Source organism: Staurois parvus, unplaced genomic scaffold (assembly GCF_062004578.1).
Source record: "Staurois parvus isolate SC_StPar_1 unplaced genomic scaffold, SC_StPar_1.0 ptg000594l, whole genome shotgun sequence".
NCBI classification, from domain to species: Eukaryota; Metazoa; Chordata; class Amphibia; order Anura; family Ranidae; genus Staurois; species Staurois parvus.
The window spans coordinates 2,707,599-2,733,649 of record NW_028318390.1 but is presented as its reverse complement, the minus strand read 5'-3'; the positions used below and the strand labels follow the sequence as shown (position 1 = coordinate 2,733,649).

At 41.0% G+C, this 26,051-nt stretch overlaps 1 protein-coding gene across 1 annotated transcript in view; it reads right to left on the bottom strand.

The window, feature by feature from the left end:
• Window positions 1–16,845: 16,845 nt before the first annotated feature.
• SLC6A2 (solute carrier family 6 member 2) overlaps window positions 16,846–26,051 on the bottom strand; it is a 769,042-nt gene continuing 759,836 nt past the window's right edge. Inside the window, exon 15 of the mRNA XM_089692558.1 lies at window positions 16,846–23,084. Within this exon, the coding sequence (XP_089548684.1) occupies window positions 23,061–23,084 (24 nt within the window). The 3' untranslated portion in view covers window positions 16,846–23,060. The remainder of the gene's footprint in view (window positions 23,085–26,051) is intronic.

The following is a 26,051-nucleotide window of genomic DNA, read 5'->3' as shown; positions in this document are numbered from 1 at the left end:
TAACTGTTCTAGTAGTAAAATGATATACATGATAGAATGCCCATGTAAAAAGATTTATATAGGTAAAACCAAAAGAAGCCTTAGGACTAGGATTGGTGAACATCTGAGAGACATTAGAAATGAAAATAGGAATGTAAGAAAGGGAGAAAAAGTGAACCCATTGGCGCAACACTTTAAAGAAGTACACGGGGGCAAAACAGATGGTCTAAAAGTAAAAGGGATCTTTCTGCTGAATATTTCGGCTCGTCGGGGTGATTTTGATAAAGTCCTCCTACAAAAAGAAAAATTCTGGATTTATACCCTAGGGGCACTTGTCCCATCTGGACTAAACACAGAACTTAACTTTGGGGTGTTTTTGAAATAAATTCCCTTGAACTCTCTATATACCCTGAGTTATAATCTACATTGCGATACCTTATATATGAACTAAATATGGGCCTCTGTGGACAAAATATGAACCTAATTGTTCAATTCTTTCTACTCTTATTAGGTGGTGAGCATATAGAACAATAGGACTGTTTTTGAAATCTTGGTAGCTGGACTTGGTTTTGATGTTTCCCTATGTGAAAGTGAAATATGCTAATAATAATCTCCTGTTTATCATTCTCTTGGAAGATGATTTGATCCATAGTAATTGGGCTCCTCTTCCACATCCAGCAATCATTTTAAAATTCAAGATATATGTTTTAATTCACTTTTGGATATTCCCAATGTAGTGATATTCTTTCAACACAAGATGGCGAGGTGGAGACTTTTTGGTATGCAATTAGTGCACCATATAAGGCAAAGGATTGAAGTCCCCTCCCAGTTCTGACGAAGTCTGCGGTGATTGGCAGACGAAACGCGTCAACGTATTGACGTCACTACGCTCGGCGTCTTCACAGGGTGCGGCGCCCATGAGCCGGGAAGGAACGGCGGTGTCACAGCTCCCTGTTAGGTAGGCCCAAGACCTTTTTGAGAACTACCAGTGGGCTATTATCACAGCGGTTCGCAAACGGCAATCCCTCAGGGAAACATATCTTCCACCGGTGGCAAGTTATTTAAAAGCTTACGGCTGTTGAGATTTACAGAGCCTACATGGTGTTCATAGGGCATGTTGTATGGGCCTAATTTACCCTGTATACTCGGGGAATTTTTTGGAAATCCTCTCAGGAGGAGAATCTACATATATATATATATATATATATATATATATATATATATATATACGCTATCCTATTCAGGTATTCTTTTGCTGTGACATAGCCACATCCTTATAAAACCGCAAATAACCTTCTCAAATTGAGCAATTTTTGGAAACCCTTTACTGGGTATATTAAATTCAGGTATCTACGGCCTGCTATATGTTATATACACACTATATGTGTTTGAAATCCACGCATCGTGTATACCTGGTCCCTCACCCCCATATGCATTTTTGGAAAAGCATCAAGGACCTGATCTTAGTTCAAGTCGACAGGAGTCTTCTTGATCCTCATTGATGGTAATATATCCACATCTCTATGTGTGTTTTGTTTTCGGGGTTACCTGATGCCCATGATCTACACATTTATTATCTTTTTCTATGTATATCCTCAGAATCATTTGGTACTGTGGACCTTGTTCCATTTGGGGTGGCTATCCAGGAAGTCCCTACATTTGAGAGGCGGGTATGATAGTCTCACCTTTGAAAAGGTAACAGTAGTATCCATTGACTATTGTGGAGGGAGGCCTGGTAAATTTTGGATGTGATTTGGTTTCCATATTGCTAGATACATACCATGTATTTTTGTGTTCCAGCTTGTACATTCCAGGAGGTCCCTGACATATACTGGGAACACACCCACTGAATATACGGTTCACACAAATATTAAGCAGGAAACCTACGGAAATCCAGGATAACTATTCCATCATTACACTACTCTGCCTTATATGGTGCTCTGTTGGCTAAGATGACCCTAAATTGAAGACGCTAAGTGTTTTTAAACATGATTTTATTTTTCATATGTACACCGTGCTCATGTTTAACCTCCCCATGATCTATGTGATCAAATAAAGTATTGTTAAATTCATTTGAATTCATACTACTCCGCGTGGATCTTTTAGAAACCTTCTTTTTCAGATAGGTGTGTTCTTGTCACACTATCATATTGTTTAGCAGCATCAGGTGGACCTGGAGCAGGACCTCAAACAACAGGCTTGGGCCTACTTGGACAGCACCCTGCCAACCGAGGTAGACAATCCCCTTGACTACTGGGCAACGAAACTTGACCTTTGGCCCCAACTAGCTGAATTTGCCCTTGAAAGGCTGTCATGCCCGGCCAGTAGCGTGGCATCGGAGCGCGTGTTTAGTGCGGCAGGAGGTATTGTAACTCCGCGGAGGACACGACTGTCCACCCAAAGTGTGGAGAGACTCACGTTTGTGAAAATGAATCAGGCGTGGATTAGTCTGGATTTCAAACCACCAGTTCCTGACACAACTGACTAAATCCGCGATGAATCATGCCCCTGCCATGTGCCAATTTCAGGTCTACTCACACTGCTGGTGTGTTCCATTTTTTGTCATAGGGTGCTGGCAAATTACGGGCCTCCCATAGCTGCTGCCAGGCCCCTAATCTGCCATGGGCCCCTATACCGCCTCCTCATGCTGCTGCCAGGTCCAGAGTCTCTCATGGGTCCCTGTACGGCCTCCCATTGCTGCTGTCTCCATCGCCACACTCTGCCATGTGCCACTTTCAGGTCTCCTCACACTGCTGGTGTGTTCCATTTTTTGTCATAGGGTGCTGGCAGATTACGGGCCTCCCATAGCTGCTGCCAGGCCCCTAATCTGCCATGGGCCCCTATACCGCCTCCTCATGCTGCTGCCAAGTCCAGAGTCTGTCATGGGTCCCTGTACGGCCTCCCATTGCTGCTGTCTCCATCGCCACACTCTGCCATGTGCCACTTTCAGGTCTCCTCATACAATGCTGGTGTGTTCAATTTTTTGACATAGGGTGCTGGCAGATTACGGGCCTCCCATAGCTGCTGCCAGGCCCCTAATCTGCCATGGCCCCCTATACCGCCTCCTCATGCTGCTGCCAGGTCCAGAGTCTCTCATGGGTCCCTGTACGGCCTCCCATTGCTGCTATCTCTATCGCCACACTCTGCCATGTGCCACTTTCAGGTCTCCTCACACACTGCTGGTGTGTTCAATTTTTTGACATAGGGTGCAGGCAGATTACGGGCCTCCCATAGCTGCTGCCAGGCCCCTAATCTGCCATGGCCCCCTATACCGCCTCCTCATGCTGCTGCCAGGTCCAGAGTCTCTCATGGGTCCCTGTACGGCCTCCCATTGCTGCTGTCTCCATTGCCACACTCTGCCATGTGCCACTTTCAGGTCTCCTCACACACTGCTGGTGTGTTGAATTTTTTGACATAGGGTGCTGGCAGATTACGGGCCTCCCATAGCTGCTGCCAGGCCCCTAATCTGCCATGGGCCCCTATACCGCCTCCTCATGCTGCTACCAGGTCCAGAGTCTGTCATGGGTCCCTGTACGGCCTCCCATTGCTGCTGTCTCCATCGCCACACTCTGCCATGTGCCACTTTCAGGTCTCCTCACACTGCTGGTGTGTTCCATTTTTTGTCATAGGGTGCTGGCAGATTACGGGCCTCCCATAGCTGCTGCCAGGCCCCTAATCTGCCATGGGCCCCTGTACCGCCTCCTCATGCTGCTGCCAGGTCCACAGTGTCTCATGCCATGTGCCACTTTCAGGTCTCCTCACACTGCTGGTGTGTTGAATTTTTTGACATAGGGTGCTGGCAGATTACGGGCCTCCCATAGCTGCTGCCAGGCCCCTAATCTGCCATGGGCCCCTATACCGCCTCCTCATGCTGCTGCCAGATCCAGAGTCTCTCATGGGTCCCTGTACGGCCTCCCATTGCTGCTGTCTCCATCGCCACACTCTGCCACGTGCCACTTTCAGGTCTCCTCACACTGCTGGTGTGTTCCATTTTTTGTCATAGGGTGCTGGCAGATTACGGGCCTCCTATAGCTGCTGCCAGGCCCCTAATCTGCCATGGGCCCCTGTACCGCCTCCTCATGCTGCTGCCAGGTCCAGAGTCTCTCATGGGTCCCTGTACGGCCTCCCATTGCTGCTGTCTCCATCGCCACACTCTGCCATGTGCCACTTTCAGGTCTCCTCACACTGCTGGTGTGTTGAATTTTTTGACATAGGGTGCTGGCAGATTACGGGCCTCCCATAGCTGCTGCCAGGCCCCTAATCTGCCATGGGCCCCTTTACTGCCTCCTCATGCTGCTGCCAGGTCCAGAGTCTCTCATGGGTCCCTGTACGGCCTCCCATTGCTGCTGTCTCCATCGCCACACTCTGCCATGTGCCACTTTCAGGTCTCCTCACACACTGCTGGTGTGTTCAATTTTTTGACATAGGGTGCTGGCAGATTACGGGCCTCCCATAGCTGCTGCCAGGCCCCTAATCTGCCATGGGCCCCTGTACCGCCTCCTCATGCTGCTGCCAGGTCCACAGTGTCTCATGCCATGTGCCACTTTCAGGTTTCCTCACACTGCTGGTGTGTTCAATTTTTTGACATAGGGTGCTGGCAGATTACGGGCCTCCTATAGCTTCTGCCAGGCCCCTAATCTGCCATGGGCCCCTATACCGCCTCCTCATGCTGTTGCCAGGTCCAGAGTCTCTCATGGGTCCCTGTACGGCCTCCCATTGCTGCTGTCTCCATCGCCACACTCTGCCATGTGCCACTTTCAGGTCTCCTCACACACTGCTGGTGTGTTCAATTTTTTGACATAGGGTGCTGGCAGATTACGGGCCTCCCATTGCTGCTGCCAGGCCCATAATCTGCCATGGGCCCCCGTACCGACTCCTCATGCTGTGACGTTGCAACAAGGTGGAATTCAACCCTACATATGTTAGACCGCCTTTACGAACAGCAAAAGGCCATCACAGATTTCCTGATGTTAAAAGCGGATAAAGGTACTCCCTGTGTAACTTAGATGTCAGCCATTGGCAGCTCATGCGTGACACCTGCGCTTGCTCAGGCCCTTTGAGGAGGCCACGCTATTCGTGAGTCGGCAGGACTATGGGATGAACGACGTCATTCCTCTGTTGCACGTCCTGGAACAAATGCTGTTAACAATGGCTGGTCAGGGTGCGGTAGACGTGGCGCACAGATCTCAACGCCACATGACCCCTGTGGGGGCAGGACAGGAAGAAGAGGAGGAGGTAGAGGAGGACATTGGTGCTCAGGAATTATTGAGTGAAATGGGTGGTTTTTCCACTCAGCGGACAGGAGTGGAGGAGCAGGAGCATCTGGTAGAGGAGGAGGAAGAGGAGACAGAGGACCCAGACGCACCGTGGCAGTATGCTGTGGAGATGGAGGCAGGGAGTCCCTCGCATTCCTTGGCACAAATGGCCCATAGCATGCTCGCTTGCTTGCGTACCGACAGCCGAATAATAACCATCAGACAGAGGGATGACTTTTGGCTGTCCACCTTGTTGGACCCTGGCTACCGTTCAAAAATGGTGGCCTTTTTCACACCTGCTGAGAGGGAGGCCAAAATAACGTACTATAAAAAACACCTATGTAGTCAGCTGGTCTCTGCCTGTCTGCGCCAACGTCCATCCTCAGACACTGTGGGCCCTGTGCGCTCGCGTTCCGCTGCCATGGCAGCAGGGGAGGGGTGGGGTGGTAGGAGCAGTGGCAGCTCCACCAGCAGCAGCTGCCTCAGTCTGCAGTCGATGATGAGTAGCTTTCTTCACCAGCGCAGTGAAGAAACTAATAACCAGCCGCAGCAGCAGCAGCAGCAGCATCAGGTGGACCTGGAGCAGGACCTCAAACAACAGGCTTAGGCCTACTTGGACAACACCCTGCCAACCGAGGTAGACAATCCCCTTGACTACTGGGCAACGAAACTTGACCTTTGGCCCCAACTAGCTAAATTTGCCCTTGAAAGGCTGTCATGCCCGGCCAGTAGCGTGGCATCGGAGCGCGTGTTTAGTGCGGCAGGAGGTATTGCAACTCCGCGGAGGACACGACTGTCCACCCAAAGTGTGGAGAGACTCACGTTTGTGAAAATGAATCAGGCGTGGATTAGTCTGGATTTCAAACCACCAGTTCCTGACACAACTGACTAAATCCGCCATGAATCATGCCCCAAACATGTGCCACTTTCAGGTCTCCTCACACTACTGGTGTGTTCCATTTTTTGTCATAGGGTGCTGGCAGATTACGTGCCTCCCATAGCTGCTGCCAGGCCCCTAATCTGCCATGGGCCCCTATACCGCCTCCTCATGCTGCTGCCAAGTCCAGAGTCTCTCATGGGTCCCTGTACGGCCTCCCATTGCTGCTGTCTCCATCGCCACACTCTGCCATGTGCCACTTTCAGGTCTCCTCACACTGCTGGTGGGTTCCATTTTTTGTCATAGGGTGCTGGCAGATTACGGGCCTCCCATAGCTGCTGCCAGGCCCCTAATCTGCCATGGGCCCTTATACCGCCTCCTCATGCTGCTGCCAGGTCCAGAGTCTCTCATGGGTCCCTGTACGGCCTCCCATTGCTGCTGTCTCCATCGCCACACTCTGCCATGTGCCACTTTCAGGTCTCCTCACACTGCTGGTGTGTTGAATTTTTTGTCATAGGGTGCTGGCAGATTACGGGCCTCCCATAGCTGCTGCCAGGCCCCTAATCTGCCATGGGCCCCCGTACCGACTCCTCATGCTGCTGCCAGGCCCGTAATCTGTCATGGGCCCCTGTTGTCGCTTGTTGGCATATTCCGCTCGTTCAGATGCTCCTTCTCCTGCTACTCCTCTTCACGGATTCCGTCAGCAGTCTTTCTTGGAATCCGTTTCCAAGAGACAACAGTTTGCGAGCACGCACCCGACGGTGCAGAAGCTGAACGTCCTCCTGTCCAAGTTGCTGCTGCCAGGCTCGTAATCTGTCATGCGCCCCTGTACCGCCTCCTCATGCTGCTGCCAGGTCCAGAGTGTGTCATGGGCCTCCGTACCGACTCCTCATGCTGCTGCCAGGCCCGTAATCTGTCATGGGCCCCTGTACCGCCTCCCCATGCTGCTGCCAGGTCCAGAGTGTGTCATGGGTCCCTGTACGGCCTCCCATTGCTGCTGCCAGGCCCGTAATCTGCCATGGGCCCCCGTACCAACTCCTCATGCTGCTGCCAGGCCCGTAATCTGTCATGGGCCCCTGTACCGCCTCCTCATGCTGCTGCCAGCTCCAGAGTGTGTCATGGGTCCCTGTACGGCCTCCCATTGCTGCTGTCTCCATCGCCACACTCTGCCATGTGCCACTTTCAGGTCTCCTCACACTGCTGGTGGTTTCCATTTTTGTCATAGGGTGCTGTATGGCCTCCCATTGCTGCTGCCTCCACCGCCACACTGTGGCTCCACACTCTGGTTTTGGCCCCGTGACTGCCCAAATGAGTGAAGTGTGCGGTGATTCTAAGATCGACGGCACTCATCTGCATGTCATACTGACTGTCAGTATTATTTCTCTTCCCCAGCAGACTCCAAGGGCATTTAAATTAAAGGTACAGTGTTCTGCACTAATATAAAGTCTCTCTGAAGCCTAGAAACACCCTTTTATAAGTTAAATTCGCAGCGAATATATTCGACTCGAATTGAAATTTTTCCACGAATTCGCCGAATCAGTCGAATCGAATTTTTGAATACTTCGCTCATCTCTACATGCAATATGTGGTCATGTGACTGACTTAACTCATGCGATAAGCTTTAGTGAATTGTGCCCATTTTCTTTTGTTCAACCCTGTATGGCCAGAATTAGTCTCTTGATAAAAATTCAGATCTTAAATGGATGAAGAAACTTTTTTTTTATTTTATTGCCATTTCAGAATCAATGGGAAGATGAAAGCTCATAATACAGATTTGGAGATGTGTTGAACCTATTTTACAACAATTAATGCTCAGTGAATTTTAAACTAAACCACTTTAAGAAAAGTGTGTTTAAGGTTAGTTCACAGAACAAATTCTTCTATGGTTGGATAAACTTTTGTACTGGGTGGGAAAATACAATTTATATATTTTTTTAAAATGTAATATTTTTAATAAATGAGAATGATTGCAAACATTTGGAGGTGTTAATTAAAAAAAATCAAATGGAGATTAACTCCCTTTCTAGAATTATAGATTTTTAATTATTACCCTGAGAGGATTAATAGGCACATACTCAGCAAAGAGGATTAAAGATTAGGGAGAAATCATGATTGGACTGATAATGAAGATGAAAGGGTGAGTAACCCTTTTGTACCCAGGCATTAATGAAGCCTAAATGCCTAGGTCAAGTTTAGCAGTTGTACCGTGTTGTGTGTAACTAGACGCTATATCTATGACTAATTTGCCTTCCTACATTTTTTAATATATTTTTAAGGGCATATAAGGCTTTTATTTGATACATTGTTTTATTAAAAACATTGCTTTGTATTTTTATAGACTGACAAATAAATTAAATATATTATTATGATTATTAATATTATTATTACTGTTTTAAAACAGTAAATAGTTAAACAGATGCATATTGCCATCTTTAGGATGGAGTGACATCTGTAAAGTTGTTGTTTTTTCTAAGTCTCCAGCCTACATGTGATCACTGTAATATAGCTGACATAGTGATTACATAACTAGGAACCACTCTGACTGGTTGCTGATCTTTGGTGGGGACCAGAGCAGTCAGTGACAGCTTGCAGCTGTGCATAATGTCATCTATTAACTGCCAAAATGTGAACATTAACATTCTCTCTGCATGACATTGTCAAAATAGGTGCAATTATTAAGGTAAAGAGGGGAAAGAGGTGGAAATGAAGAATTATTGAGAAAGCGCTAACATAAAGATCACATGATTGGGTATCAGTCTAATTATTTTCTGGTCTTTAGTGGGTCAGTGACAGCTGAGTTTGACAACTAACTGCTTGCAGCCTTGACTGTTAACTATCAAAATGTGAATGTAGATTCATGTTGCCTCAGCAAGAGATTTTGCACAGAGGAACATTAATCTAAAGATTGTGGGCAGGATGCAATTAAAGAAGTATGGGATGAGAAACGGGCCAAGAGAACAAAATGGTCAAATTAGCTACAATTATTAAAGTAAAATGGGGGAGAAGTAAGAGAGGAAAAAAATGAACTATAAGAGAAAAAAAATTAAAACAGAAATGTTTTACGCTGATAATTAAGCAAAAGACTGATGAATTATAATAGTGCTGAAAAAAATATTAAAATATTGTCACCACAAATAGATTAATAATACACAGCTAAGTTGGGGTTAAGTGGCTTTCATGGATCATATGAAAGAAAATTAGAAAACTGGTTGATGAGAAAACATTTAAGTATGTAAAGAAGAATTCCATCCCTAGAAAGAAAGCTACACTGAAAAATATTATAAATAAGGCATAACACAAGGATTATAATGAAAGAATATTAATATCTAAAAATCCAATGTTAATATCTGTTTAAAAATCCAATGTTCTAATCCACATGAAAGCATTACTAATTAATTAATTGTGGCATGAATAGTTTCAATTACTGGTTGCTGCACAGCAGTGAATAAGGAATCTTACCAAGAGAAGTTTGGTTACTTAGTATTCCTTAGATAAAACATGAGTCAGTTAATCTATTTTCAAATAACACTATGGGATGTATATTAAAAAATCATAGCAATGCAATCAATGAAAGCTCCTGTAAATTTGATTTGTGGTTTTTATTTAGGCAAGAAAACCCAAATGTTATCAGGCAATTTCCTGTCCTGGTTGAATATTTTTCATTGCTACAAAATGGAAAATACATCAATGGTCACTAGATGGTTCTAAGTATCATAAGAAGTTCCAGTTTTCTGTTTAAATAACTGAAAAAGTTTAACCAGCATGGAAAAATAGTAAATTCAAAATCACCCATGCTATGAAAAAATATAAATAAAGAAATAAAAAAATAGAAAAAAACCTCTTTGGACAGCTGCTGCTCACATGTTGCATAAACTACCTGAAAAATGAAAACCGTAAACAACCACAGCGCTATCCACCACCCACTGTAATGTGCAACGAATACAATATTAATGTCTACAATCCAAAAATAAAATGTGAGTTAATTACATTTTTTATCACAAGTCCATATAAAAAATGTTCAGTACATAAAAGTCCAAACACTTGTGTATAGACAGATACATTTGAGACTGCACTCCTTGTGCTCCAGTGATCACTCCAGTGTCCCCTTGTTTTCTCTCACATTCGCCAAATATGTATGACTCTTAGCACTACCACATGAGTTAAGCAAATACCCGTTTTTATCCATATATGAGTCTTTATCCATGCTCCAATGACCTTCAACTGGTATGATGTGGATGTATCCATTGTTCATGTGACCAGCCCAAATCATTCTATTGTATACCCTGCTACTAAAGGCACACATAAAATAGAAAGAGGAAAAGCTTTGATAGTGTAATCTCATTTACTTCCCATCTTTGGAGCACACGCCAGAGCAGTGCTTCCTGGTTACTTGCAATTGTATAACAAGTCAATGTGAGTGCATTGGATTTTATTGGTTTTAATTCTAATAAATGAGATTACACTAGGGAAGCTTTCCCCTTCTATTTTTTTTTTTGCCTGCCTTGAGTGCCAGGGTTTACAGTAGACTTATTTGCACTAAGCACATGCACATTGGATAAGTCCACACCATACCAGCTGAAGAACACTGGAGCATTAGGAGAGACCTATACGTGGAGAAAAACAAGCTTTTGTTTGACTCTTTTGCTAATGCTAAGAGCCATACCATATATTCCCAGGGAGTGCAGCAGAACATGGGGAAACAGTGATCACTGAAGCACATGGACTGCAGTCATGGATTTTTTTGTTTATGAACAAGTGTTTGGACTTTTTATGCACTGAGCATTTTACAGGTGAAACTCGAAAATTTAGAATATTGTGCAAAAGTTAATTTATTTCAGTAATGCAACTTAAAGGTGAAATTAATATATGAGATAGACTCATTACATGCAAAGCAAGATAGTTCAAGACGTGATTTGTCATAATTGTGTTGATTATGGCTTACAGCTCATGAAAACCCCAAATCCACAATCTCAGAAAATTAGAATATTACATGCAATCAATAAAACAAGGATTGTACATAGAACAATATCGGACCTATGAAATGTATAAGCATGCATATGTGCTCAGTACTTGATTTGGGCCCCTTTTGCAGCAATTACTGCCTCAATGCGGCGTGGCATGGAAGCTATCAGCCTGTGGAACTGCTGAGGTGTTATGGAAGACCAGGATGCTTCAATAGTGACCTTCAGCTCTTCTGCATTGTTCGGTCTCATGTCTCTCATTTTTCTCTTGGCAATGCCCCATAAAATCTCTATGGGGTTCAGGTCAGGTGAGTTTGCTGTCCAATCAAGCACAGTAATCACACGATCATTGAACCAGGTTTTGGTGCTTTTGGCAGTGTGGGCAGGTGCCAAGTCCTGCTGGAAAATGAAGCCGGCATCCCCATAAAGCTTGTTTGTGGAAGGAAGCATGAAGTGCTCCAAAATCTCCTGGTAGACGGCTGCATTGACCCTGGACTTAATGAAGCACAGTGGACCAACACCAGCAGATGACATGGCTCCCTAAATCAACACATACTGTGGAAACTTCACACTGGAATTCAAGCATCTTGCAGTGTGTGCCTCTCCATTCTTCCTCCATACTCTGGGTCCTTGGTTTCCAAATGAGATGCAAAAGTTGCTCTCATCAGAAAAGAGGACTATGGACCACTGAGCAACAGACCAGGTCTGTTTTTCTTTAGCCCAGGTAAGATGCTTCTGACGTTGTTTGTTGTTCAGGAGCGGCTTGACAAGAGGAATACGACATTTGAAGCCAATGTCCAGGATCCGTCTGTGTGTGGTGGCTCTTTATGCACTGACTCCAGCCTCAGTCCACTCCTTGTGAAAGTCCCCAACACTTTTGAATGGCCTTTTCCTGACAATCCTCTCCAGGCTGCGGTCATCCCTGCTGCTTGTGCACCTTTTTCTTCCACACTTTTCTCTTCCACATAACTTTCTATTAATGTGCTTTGATACAGCACTTTGGGAACATCCAACTTCTTTTGCAATTACCTTTTGAGGCTTTCCCTCCTTATGAAGGGTGTCAGTGATGGTTTTCTGCACAACTGTCAGGTCAGCAGTCTTTCTCATGATTGTGATTCCTACTGAACCAGACTGAGAGACCATTTAAACGCTCAGGAACCCTTTGCAGGCATTATGGCTTAATCAGCTGATTAGAGTGGGACACTGAGCCTAGAATATTGGACCTTTTCACAATATTCAAATTTTCTGAGATTGTGGATTTGGGGTTTTCATGAGCTGTAAGCCATAATCATCACAATTATGACAAATCACGGCTTGGACTGTCTTGCTTTGCATGTAATGAGTCTATCTCATATATTAGTTTCACCTTTTAAGTTGCATTACTGAAATAAATTAACTTTTGCACGATATTCTAATTTTTCGAGTTTCACCTGTATATATGGACTTATGGCATGGAGATTTAATCAACAGTCATGATTTATTTTTGGATTGTAGACATTAATGTGCTCGACTACTGTTGGAAGATTTGTCTGTGTTAAAGGTATCATAAGTGACACACAGCACAGATTTATGAAAAACATTGGAATGCATGCCGCACAAAACTCCCTCCCCCCCGAATACGACTATATATAAATAAATAATGATACATGCACACTTTAATGGTGTAAAATTGGCCACGGCACTTTTATTGGTGTAATTAAATAAATAATTATAATATCTTAAAATTATTTATTTCATATAATAATAAACTGTAACACCCAAAATGAATTTCTCAGTCATTAAGGACTTGAGCATAGCAAAATAAAAATACAACACAAGCCCCTGCTTTTAGGTTACAAACCACATAAGGTGTCATGACTAGGGTGGGAGGGAGAGGAGCTCGCTGAGTGGCACTGACCAACTGGCAAACTGGCTCTCCGAGCAGTTGTTTATATAAGGAGCCCTCTTGGTTCCAGAACCTTCTACCAGGTCACAATAGACTGATGCCACGACCGTGTTCCCTGCTGGGACTTGGCTGCGGTGTTTATGGGCACTGATTGCTTTCAGCAGTGGTGTCCAATATAGCCTCCGATGGTCGCGTGTACGCACTCAGCCATCTTTATGGTGGAGTCTCCAGATGTGCACAGTCATATACGGCCGGGTTTAGTGACGCCAAGCGCCACCAATGATGGCACGGGCGTCCTGGGTCGGGATCCCTATATAGGGTAGGGGCGGTTAGTGGCTCATGACAGCATGGCAATGGTGTCTGGGACTCCTGGATGATTCTGAGGTGTATATATGGCATGGAGGCTGCATTCTATGTCCCTGGGCACTCCTGAGACCTTGGCGGTCAGCATATATTTGATATCCCTATATACTGTACCTACAAGTAAATAGGGATATACTGTAGTTACAGTAGTATTGTTATTTGCTCCAATGAGTCTGGGATTAATGTTAACCAAGAGATGGACCCAAAATGATCATACATATATATGTTTCTTTATAGGTCACCAGGACTGGCTTGAGGACAATTATTGCCCAGTAAAACCTTAATTTATACCAACAGCCTACCTTAGAGGAAATAGTATTTAATCACCATTAGGAGTTTCCCCAGGGCCTTTCCATGTAAGTGGGATTCATCACCTCTTCTTATGTTACTCGCTTTACCTAATGCCTTATCTAATGGGGTACTAGTTGGGGACAAGTGATGCTCTTGTGTCCTACAGATGTAATTTTGATATACTTTTCTTTTCTTTCCTATATATGTTATGTAGAATTTACATACCCCATTGGCCCCTTCAGGCTGATTTAGGTGTCTTTATATCAGGATTTCAACTAATAGCCACACCACGTGCCAGTAGTGGGGAGGTTAGTGCTATCTCTTAACCTATATTGGTACCACTTGATCAGGAGGCCTTTATCATATTACTATCAATCATCATATAATTTTTATGTACCAGGCACTGTCATAGGGCGGGCGACCTGCCCTTCCGCTGTTACTGAGATCCCCCCATCGGTTGGCCCCTCATGGTGTTATCAGACACTTCCTTCCATCGCCTCTATGCAGATGTACATATTTTGTTCTATTACCATCTGGTTTGATATGTGTACATATAGCATTGTATGTAAGTTGTTCTTTGTTATCTTATCAATACAATTTTGTATATTTCTGAATATAGAAGTCTTCTTACAGCTCCTGAAGAAGCGATATCATCATGAAACATGTTGAGCTATTACTACTATTATCAGTTCAAGAGTATCCCTTCTTAGGTAGGGTTAGAGTATATTCTGTAAAAATTTTTGTTTTATATGTGTGTGTACTATTTTGTGCATGTTCAATAAAGTGTTACATTTTATTAATTACTGTTTGTAGTGCCTATAAAGTCCATAATGTTCTCTATTTCCAATTATAAATTACTTTGGGTGTTATACTAAACCACCCAGGATGGAGTACTGATACATATATTATGAAAAATGTGAAATGTATGGATTGGATGGAGTGGGGAAAAATTCTTGCCAGGTTTTAATGCTGAAGATTCCTTCACTTTCTGCCTGGTAAAAAAAAAAAAAAAGTTGTCCCCAGAAAAGGAAGAGAGAGGAAATCTCAATTTATGTTTATTATGTTTACATAGGAATCAGTGTCATATACCAAAACTGGCTCAAAGCCCTGAGCCACAGAGCATTATGGAGAACAATCGTGTAGGACTCAATGGCATAAAAACAGTGACATTGACATCCATACTCATACATTCATACAGTATAACATTCATACTTGCTCTTTCCCTCCTTATACAATGTATAGAGGACATGAGCATCCCTTCAAGAGGATTAAGCTGCGTGCTTCAGGGAAGTCCATGTGCAACTTTAACAGCTGAAATGTATTAGGGCAGGTTCTGCCAGTATAGATCATTTTAAAAATAGGGAGGTGCAGAGCAAGATAGTTTTCCTAGCTTGGCAGGGTTTTAAACAAAACATACTATGTACATGTGTTAGAGGCACAAAACTTCAAGGATATCAAAAAAATAGACCTCAGATGTTGGAGGCTCTGTAAAGGTTAAATGAGTTTCCATCATGGACAGTAGGTAATGCCAGAAGCTGGCAATTTGAGGAAAAATCAAAAACACATTTTCAGTAGTAGCTTGAGATTTACCACATCTGTGACATTGAGTGTACAGTAAAAGGCCTGTACCCTACAGTTTATCAGGGGTGTAATAGAACAGGTGAATACATTGAATTGAGTGTATTTGTGAGCAATGCTAAATAACTCTGTAACTCAGTTATCAACAATCTTCTCCTTTTTTGTTTCTGTTTTAAAATTTTGCAATTAAATTATCTTTCTTCATAGATGTAGCCCAAAATGTAGTCTGCAACTTTTCTTTGATAAAAAAAATAACCCAAATCAGTGTATATTGTTTAGTCTGTGTGAAAGTTATAGAGTCTACAAACTACAGTATATACAATATATTTTAAAGTTGATTGTCTAATTTCTTGAGGCCATAAAATGCCAAGACAATACAAATACCCCCCAAATTACTTTTTGTAAAGCAGATAGTCCAACATATTTAGTAAGAGGCATTGTGAGTTTTATGAAGTTGTAATTATTTTTCACAAAATAATTTAGTGTTCACAAAGTAATTTAGTTTTCACAAAGTTGTAATTTTACCATGTTATGTCTAGCACACAGCATAGGCATACTTAGAATTACACCCCAAAGCATATTTTGCTATGCCTCCTGAGTATGGGAATACCACATGTGTGAGACTTGTTCACAGCCTAGCCACATAGAGGGGCCCAAAATCCAAGGAGCACCTGTGGGCTTTCAAGGAATACAAATTACCTGTAAATAATGCATCTAATTTAAACGTGATAAAATATCAAATTTTTGGAGGTCCTGAAGCACCAGGACGGTAAAAACACACAGAAAATGACTGCATTTTAGAAAACAGACACTCCAAGGTATGGAGGCCTAATTAGACTTTTGAAAATGTAATTTTCTTGTCACAAGTTTTTGGGAAATGTAGGAAAGAAAATGTTTTTACACAGAGTTGTCAATTAATAAGATATTTCTACAACACATCATCACCCCAGAACACATTCTGCTGATTATTTTCAGTATGGCGATACCACATGTGTGTCCAAAATCCAATGAGCACCTTCAGGCTTTCTAAGGGCCTTAATTAGGCATCTACTGTAATTTCCTGACTATCAATCAAATTTTGAGGCCCTGGAGCACCAGGATAGTGGAAACACCCATAAAATGACCACATTTTGGAAAACAAACACTCCAAGGAATTTTCTAAGAGGAATGGGGAATCTTTTCAAAACTTTATTTTTTGCCACAAGTTTTGGGAAAATTCAGAATGAAAATAAAATTTTTTTACACAAAGTTGTGTTTACATGTTGTCATGTAATCGCTGTGATTGGTCACAACGATCACATGATAATTGGGCCACTCACAGCATTTGTGTACTGTGCAGTGTGATCCACTGTGTTCACCAGATAGCACTGCTACCTGCCCCAGGGGCTGAAGGATGTCCCTTCATGGGAGCTGGAAAGCACCCTTCTGGCTGTATTTTTACAATAAGGCAGGCAGGAAGTGGTTAACAGTGATTGGCTGCTAGATAGTTTCTGACTATTTTAATGATGTACTTCTTTAAGGTAGACTCAGAAAAAGCTTTATTCTGTGCATAAAAGTATATGTAATGAAAACATTTTAGTTTTAAAAAAATTATGGTCCTGCCATTTATATGTGTCTGTGTGACTCTTGTTTGTAGCAAAGTACTTAGAGACCTGGTTAACAGATAATGTTTTACATTTTATTAAAACAAGCATAACAGTTACCAAATAAAAATAGCATACATGTATCTATTATGTCTCAAGTTAAAAAAATAATAATCATATGAAATTAAAAAAAGTGAACTTGTGACTGGGTCTCTCTGAAGCATATTTTTAGCGTAGCATAAGTATACTGACAAAATCAAAATTAAAATATATTCCATGCTAACATGTAAGTGTAAAAGCAGCTTGCAAGAAGATATGTAAAGTCTAGATATATCTACAGTATATATATATATATATATATATAAATAAAACTGCAGCACTTAAATATTTACTCCACTTGTGTTGGAAAAAAAAGAATCCCCCTGTGGGTGATCAATTTACTGTATAAGGAATTTAACAAACATTGTTGCAGATTCCTAGAGGTGTGTACTCTGAAGGAATATCTGTCTGTTGCACATTGATACTGAATAGGAGTGACTGGTTAATTATAATCTGATGCATTTTCAGTGTTTCAATGAGATAAATTCTGGTGTCTGCATCCCTTTAGATGTAATTAGCCCTTTGGGAGTTTCTCAGCCAAAATAAATTTTTTGCTGCAGAGGATGCCTAAAATCTGACTTGTATGTTAATGCAGACTTCAGAGAAAATCAGAGTCAATCACACAAGCAGGAATTGACTGTTCCAATGTAAACAATGGGGTTATTTACTAAAACTGGAGAGTGAAAAAACTGGTGAAGCGCTGTATAGAAACCAATCAGCTTCCAGGTTGTATTGTCAAAGCTTAATTAAACTAGCTGAAGTTGGAAGCTGATTGGTTACCATGCATAGCTGCATCAGATTCTGAGTTCTCTAGTTTCTAGTAAATCTCCCACACAGTCTCCACACACTGGATTTGTGCGCAGTCAGCCAGTTAACAATACGTTTCTGAAAATTTTTCCAAATAATACTTAAATCTGTCAGTGCTGAATAAGCCCTGCACATAAAAATGCCTAAAGCATGGAGACACAAATTATCCCTCCACTGTCCAGAAATGTTAAATAATCATATATAAATAAGACAAAGCCTATGAACAAAAGTGATAATGCTGATATTAACAATCTACTAAAAAGGTTAATAAGATTACTTTAAGGCAGATCTGCTTTTATCATAGGCAATTCCCAGCTACACATTTCTTCCCTGGAGGTAGACTCCTCTGTCATTTCCCTCTGCTAAGTGAAACCAAAACTCTTCTAAAAAGTCACTGAAATCTGTTGTTGAATGGCTCAGCTTGTCAGATATATTTGCTATTAAGCAGCTACCTGTTTTGACAGCATTCCAGGGATCTTTAGGCTGATAAATAGTACATACCATACCAGTCAGATTGTAATAATCAATAGACTGCAATCTTTAACAATCTATCAACCCAGCCTTGCTGTCAGTCCCAGTCATGAACGCCACTCATTCCTCCTTTGAAGAATACAATACTCTGACAGCGCACTGACCAGCGGTGCAGAGGGGTAGATGGCCACTAGCAACTTCTAGAACCACACTGCAGTGCAACCTGAAGTGACTCCGAGGGGGCAGTAACACATTTTGGAGCATGCACGGTTGCTCCTTCTTCAGACCTACAGACATTGCCATACGGATGTTCCAGGTAATTTGGCATATATTATCCCAGATTTAGAAGGTCCTCCATTCCTCCATACCAGAACGCCCTATACATTTCTCCAGTTGGAAAAGAACTACCCTCTTGCCACATCATTTGCAAAGCAGTCCAAATTCCAGCATTGCGTCCCTGGCACACACACACACACACACACACACACACACACACACACACACACATATATAATTTATTTAAAAATCCTGGACATTGGAGAGATGTTGTGTGCCCATGTTTTAAGTGTTTTTATGAGTAGGGGTTTATGAAATGACTGTTGGTGTATAGAACACCTCCAGGTTGACATATTGCATTGACATTTACAGAAAATTGTGGCGCTGCAGATTGAAATGGAAAGGTCATTTTTAAAAAGTCAAATTATGGCTTGTGTAGCAATTGTACAATGTATATGCTATATTAATTTTTTTATTTGCCTTAAAGGGAAGTACAAGCAAAGCTCTTTTGGCTGAACTTTTCCTGTAGATCACAGGAGTGCAGTTTGATCTGCACTTCTGTGACCCATTTTCAGCTGACAGTGGGCTGAAGCCAGCCGTCAGCTGACCACACTCAGCTGGTCCAGTCTGCGGAAAGATCCCGAATTTAAAGTCGGGATCCACCTCAGAGTCTGGATCAGCACCTGGTTCAGCCTGTAAATCTGTAAGACACCGCTCTCTGCAGCTGTGAGAACTCAGCGATCAGCGGTCATGTGACCACTAAGTTCTCCCACTTAGAGCCAAAGGGGGGACAGATGCAGTGTTGGACTGAGGCTGCATCACCTAGCTAAGTTTGATTTGGGGAAAAAACAAACCCCATACTTCTCTTTTAATTTTTTTTCCAAGAAAGTGGAGTTACCCTTTAAAATGCATAAGTCTTCTTACAGTATATAGAAAAATGAACAAAATACTCCAATAATATAGATATTTCAGAGAAAGTTATTAAAAACCACTGAAATCTCAATAAACCCATTTACAAAGACACATGCTCATGGATTTACCAGTGTTGCTACTTAATAATAGACATATTGGATTGATACACATTTTTGTACGGTATTCTTTAGTCATTATTTATTTATTAATTTGTTTATTTATTTTTAGATTTGAATGTCTTTAAATAAACTGATCTGAGTGAATTTGTAAAATTCTCTGTGGATACTGAGAACCAACTGATAAGACAAGCTGAAAAGTGAGGGTACATGTGGTTCTAGATCATTCTATATGGCGAATGTATCTTACAAAGGTGATTATAATTATAAATAGTGCAGCGCTCAAAAACAATACTATATGTAATACAACAAATGTGCTCAGAGGAAGTCACGAGTGATAGTGACGTAACACGTAGGCACGTTAGCACGCAACTTCCGGTACGCGGTGACGCACTTCCGGTGCCAGCCGCCATCTTGGTATACCCAGGAAGTCCTTCTGCTTACATGCAGTACACCCACATATTGGAAAAGGAAGACTGCGGACATATGTGAGTGGCTGTGTACATTGATTATTACCATTAAAGTGTTTGGCCTTAATATTACACTTAGAGGATTCTTCTTTTTTGTTCACTGGGCTGGTGAGCAATTGTTCTCCAGAGGCTTCCGATCGGGGGTAATGGATGTCCCCTAAAGTGATCCACAACGTGAGGAGAAGTGCTTATCGCCAGGGGATAAGGATCCAGAGTGATCCTGAAAGCTGTTTGGCCCTTAGAGGTCGTCTTAAGGAGGTGAGGAGGCAATCTAGCCTTAGGAGGTGAAGAGTGGCACGCTTACGGAATATGAACACTTTTTTGCACTTTTGCTTGCACATTGCATGAAGTTATTATTATCAGTTTTTCATAGACATTTTACTTTGTTGAGTTTTTTGAGTAGTATATAAAGTGTGGTCATGGTATTACACTTGGAGCACTGTGAAAATGATGTATTTTTTCAAATGGTAGTTATTATTTATTTTTTGAATACGTGGGCACTAATGTGATAGAGAATAATATTGAGTGGCACTTTATAATTTAGATATCTCACTTAATGATTTATTTTTGAATAATTTTGCGACACTATTGCATGTGGGCACATTTGTTGTATTACATATAGTATTGTTTTTGAGCGCTGCACTATTTATAATTATTATATACACTGTTTGGGTAGCAGGTTAAGTGCTGGCAGCTTTCAGTAGGTGAACTTCCCTTTTTAGCGCAGGAGGATTTCTTTCTGTATCTTACAAAGGTGCATATTGACCTCTGAAGATTGGGATCCATCCCTCAGGTAAGACTTGCAAAGTGTTAGTGATGAATATTCATATCTTAGGGGGGTCTTGCTCATCTTTTGTGTTGGAGGTTACAGTTTGAAAAACAATGCAAATTTTGGTATAAAAGATGTCTTTACTTTTAAGTGCTGTCGTTTTTTTGCACTATATATAGGTGTTCTATATACAGTATGAGTAGGTTCAGATTCTCTTTATCTATACCGCTTTTAGCCCCTCCCACAGGTCAGTGTGGCCATTCACCACAGAGTGAGATGTACACAGTATCATCCTCACTCTTCCAGTGCCCCAAGTCTTTCAAAGCCTTAGCAATATCCCTGGAGCTCTCTGATTTTTCCATCTAAGCCTTGTTAAAGTTTGCTGAGGCATGTTTTAACATTTTATATACAATGCGATCATTGTGATTGTTTTTCTTTTATGGTACAATTTTGTTTACGGAACTTAAACAAGACTTGATAAAACTGCATTTATTATTTTTCTGTACAAACATACACAGAGTTATTATGATTATACACACAATACATATGCTGTTCTAAGGTTTGTCTTGCCTCACAACTCTTTAGCTATTTAGCTCATTGATTTAAGCAGAGTTGTTTGCTTCATACCTTGATGGACATTTAGTACATTTATTGTTTGCTATAATATTCTGTTACCATTGATTATTTTATTATTTTATTTAATGTATGTATTCTTGTTTTTATGTCAAATATTTTATTTTTACATGGTTTTAGAGAGAACACATTCCTTTCTGAAATTATATTTGTAACTTTTATCATATATATGGGTGTATATGATATACTTTAATGGGCTAAAACTCCTTTTACTGTGTTTGCTAAAAGTTGAGTGTTGCTGTCCCCAGAATGCATTGGTTGTTTTATGTAATCATATGATGAACATTTAAAGAAATTTGGACTACTTTATTATTTGGACTGGTGCTCCTGTTGTACATTTTATGCTTTGAACTGTCTGGGGTCCCACTGGAGGAGATCCTTGTTTTATGTGCATGGATTTTCCAGAACAAGTCTGATTTTTTAATATATTTCATTTCTCCGCCTTTCTAAATGAGAAAGTGTTGAAATCCAAGCATGTATTGATTATTCTTTTTTGTATTTATTGCATCCTCCACCTTTTTTTAGCCTTTTGGTACTTTGATAGCTCTTACCTATGTTTTGAAAACCATTATACCATATGGATAGTCAGATATGTTATTTATGCGATGCAGCTGCTTGTGAAAATTTGAATTGATTTTAATGTCCTTTGATATAATAAATGTGTGTATGTATATCCAGCATGTTGCTTTTATAGTGGTTAAGATATAAATGTATTGTGTCATATGATTTTCATTTTCGAACTGTAGTAGTTAGAGGATTTAAAGGTTATTCTGTTGAATATAGTGAAAATAAAGCATCAAATCTAGTTTGTTGGTTTTGGAACCACCTCCATTTCTTCTGAATTAAGTTTGCTAGTAAAACAAAAGTAAAGGCTAAAATAACCCATGTTTAAAACTTTGTCTCACCACTACTCTTATACATGCTGCATGTAGTTTAAAAACCTCAGTGTAAATATATTTTCTTCTTCTTCTTCTGAGCAGACCACTAAGCTCCAACTCCTCAGTGTAAATGAATGGCTGCTGCAATTGGTTGGAGGGAACTATCTCCTTCATTGACAATGGCTTGAGCAGTGGAAGCCACCGGGTGAAGTCATGGCTCGGTGTAATCCAGGCCCATTGTCGGCTCACACATCTACATCTACATTTATCACAAACTCTGCATGTGTATTACCAATGGGGAGGCAAAATTTTAAATTAGAGTTATTTTAGCCTTTCTTTCTAATTAAAGGCTTAGTGAGCAGTTTCCAGCCTGGAATAAAGAAACTTTTATAAGACAACACTCTTCTTTGAACATATAACCCTAACAACACATGAAAACCAACAAAAACCATAACTATTGCAATGCTAGATGTTCAAACAAATTGAGGATTTTTTTGTATAATTTAAACAAAAAATGTAGCTGTTTATAATATCAATGGAATTTACATGTCAAAATAACCAATATTTGCTTTAAACTGTACAGTACAAATTATAGAGGTAGTTTTAATATGGCAGCTAATTAAACAACTGCAAAATTTATATTCAGAACATTTTAACCTATATCAGCAAACATATTATGTTATCACTAACATCGGACTGACTTAAGACATTTAAGTTAACATTGTGATATAAGAATAAAAATCATGTAAAGGATGCAATGAACAGATATCAAACATTGGTCTGAATAGTCAACTGTATCTTCAAATTGATCTAGTCCAAAGTAGTCATACTTTATTTTGTATTTGTATTCTTGTTTCTCACAAAGCCAGCCAGTGCTTCAGCTGTAGTAAAAAAACACACGTTGTGGCTTAGATAATTAATAGTTGCGGTTTAACAAAAATACAGCTTTACAATATTGCTATTAAGTAATTTATGGCAAGCATGGTAACTTTCTGGTGGCAGTGGTAGGGTTACATTTACAATAGTATAAGACTGGCAATATGAAATATATTAATGGAATCAAATAACATATTCTAAACCTATAGGCTAAGATCACTTTTAGGAACATATTACACCCAAATTTAAGGTGTAACATGTAACATGTTTTTAAGCCCCACCCCTTGACAGCAGGCTAGGCATCCTCTTCCCTGCAGCTGCTGTCACATTCTATTGGGCTGTACCCGCACAGCCACGTCATGCATTCATAAAGATTTCTAAATGAATTAACCTACAGTCCTTGTTTTCAATGAACTACAAGTGCACTGAACAGAATGCTCACAGTCCATTAATTCTTCCTCGAGCTATCAATCTTAAAGCCGGTATGGAAATACAGGCAGAAAGTTAAAGGGAGAGTGTGCAGGAGTCTGACATTGTACCCGTGATCCAATGATCCACTGATGCAATGCTTTGCAAGCTCCTGTAAAAAATAATAGCATTTCCTATTTTTTTAAATGTGAACTTAGACTTTAAATTCATTATTTCCTATTTCTTTAAACTGATTTTTTCATTATTTACATGCACTGTCCTTATTTTAATACATTGTCTTTCTCTCCACCTAAGTTTCAATGCTCTCTCAGAATATGCAATAATCTTGTTTCCACAAATCATTTAAGGCTTATTTACTAAAGATTTGAGATAAAAATGTAAAGATTCACTTCTAATACCCAACCATGCAAAAAGCAAATTCCTGTTTACTGATTTTAATTGCACAAGCCTGGATAATTGAAATGAATCTTCACAAATTTTACTATGTGAACATTTTCAAATTCCTTATTAAACCAGCTTCACTAAATCCTGTTATTATGTGTATTATCAACAACTAAGCCACAAGAAACCTTGCCACCCTGACCAATAGTTCTATACCCTCAAGTATGCATGCAATAACTTAGAGCACATGGCCACCTGGAAGCTCCATGAGACACTGAAGCACAGGCAGAAAATAAATCTAGTGCCACCTTGCTGTATCACTGGAAAAACATTTTATATTCAATTATTTTTTATTGAAGGTTTTTCAACATACAAAACAGTGCTTATTAACGTTAGCATTAATAAGATTCACATTCAAATATAATAGTCAGTATATGAAAGAAGGATCCCCACAATTTGGCTGGGGAGTTTGTAGACTTGAGTCGCGCTTACATGAAAGGTATACTTATGGTAGTGTGAATCTTGTTGGAGTAGGAATATTGTGGCGGGATAATGGGGGGGAAAAAGGGAGGAGAGGGAGACACCAGTCAAGTGTTTAGGTCGTATAATGGAATTATTTTGTAGTAATCATTTAATGGAACAGTTAGAGTTTCGTAACCATCGGGACCACTGAAGTTTGAATTTCTGGTGTGAAGAATTATGGAAAGCTGTTCTTTCCATTTCACATTGGAGGTTAAGGTCGGATATGAGATCTGAAAGAGAGGGAGTTTTAGTGGATTTCCACAGTTTAGTGATATTAATTTTAGTCACTGCCAATATGTGGATAATGATAGTGCGTGCGTCTGTAGGGAATTTGTCTATTCCTATATGTAGGAGAGACAGAGAGGGGTTTGGGGTCATCAGGACTCCTGTGACTGAGGAGATTGGTTGAAAGACTATGTTCCAATAGGATTTGAGGGATTTACATGTCCAAAGTAAATGCATAGTTGATCCTGTTTCTCCACACTGTCTCCAGCAGATATCTGAGTATTGAGGGTAATATAGTGCGAATTTAACAGGTGTTAGATACCACTGGTGTAAGATTTTTAGGTATGTTTCCCAGTGGGAGCTACATTTAGAGGCTTTATAGGTGATGTTGAATGTCCTTTCCCAGGTGTGTGGGTGTATTGAGTGAAGGAGAATTTTTTCCCAGTTGGTTAGAGAGGTAGTGTGAAGTGTAAACTGTGTTTTGGTTATGAGCTTGTAGAAGGTCGAGATCCCTTTCTTTGGATATTGTGTCTTATGGAAAAATTGGTATGCTGTAGCAGGGATTGCGAGTTCGATTGGTATATTTATTTTGTGCAGAGAGTGCGCTATTCGCATATAGGCAAAGTTTTCCTTGTCAGGAAGGTGGAATTTCTTCTGGAGGGTGGAAGATGAGTCTACATTATGGTTTGTATATATGTCTTGAATATGTGATATGCCTTGATTTTCCCATTGAGTCAGATTTAGATTGGGAGTGATGAAGTGTAGGGTGGAAATTGGCGTAGGGATTCGTTTAGTATCTAAATCTGACTTGTTGGAAATTAAGAGGTCATACCAGGCGTGTAATGAGGCTTGTATACAAGGATGTTTAGATAAAAGTAGGGTTTGAGACGTTTGGGGTAGAAACAACAATTTATCTAGTGCGGAATTTGAGGAGGGTTTTCCATGGTGGTCCATGTTTTTTCATTAGTAGGGTGCCACCAGAAAAAGAGCTGGTCTAGAAGGGTGGCCTTGTAGTATGATTTTATGTGCGGAAGGCCTGTTCCTCCTTTAGAGGCTGGGCGTATTAGCTGGTTTGTAGAGCATCTAGGTTTCTTTGAGTTCCAGATAAATTTGGCTATTATTGCTTGGATTTTGGAAAAAAAGGTGCCGGGGACGGGAATGAGGAGTGTGCAGAATAATATAGTATTTTGGGTAATATGCACATTTTTAGGGTTGCTACTCTTCCCATTGTCGACAAAGTTGATATACGTAGATTTTTAAGTTCTTCTGGGATGGTTTCAAGTAGGGGTTTGTAATTGGCAGCATACAATTGGGTAGTTGTGGTAGTGAGTTTGATCTTAAGATAGGAGATGCTGTGGTGTTCCCAGGAGAAAGGGAAATGTTTAGTCAGCAAATTATAATGGGTGTATAGAGAT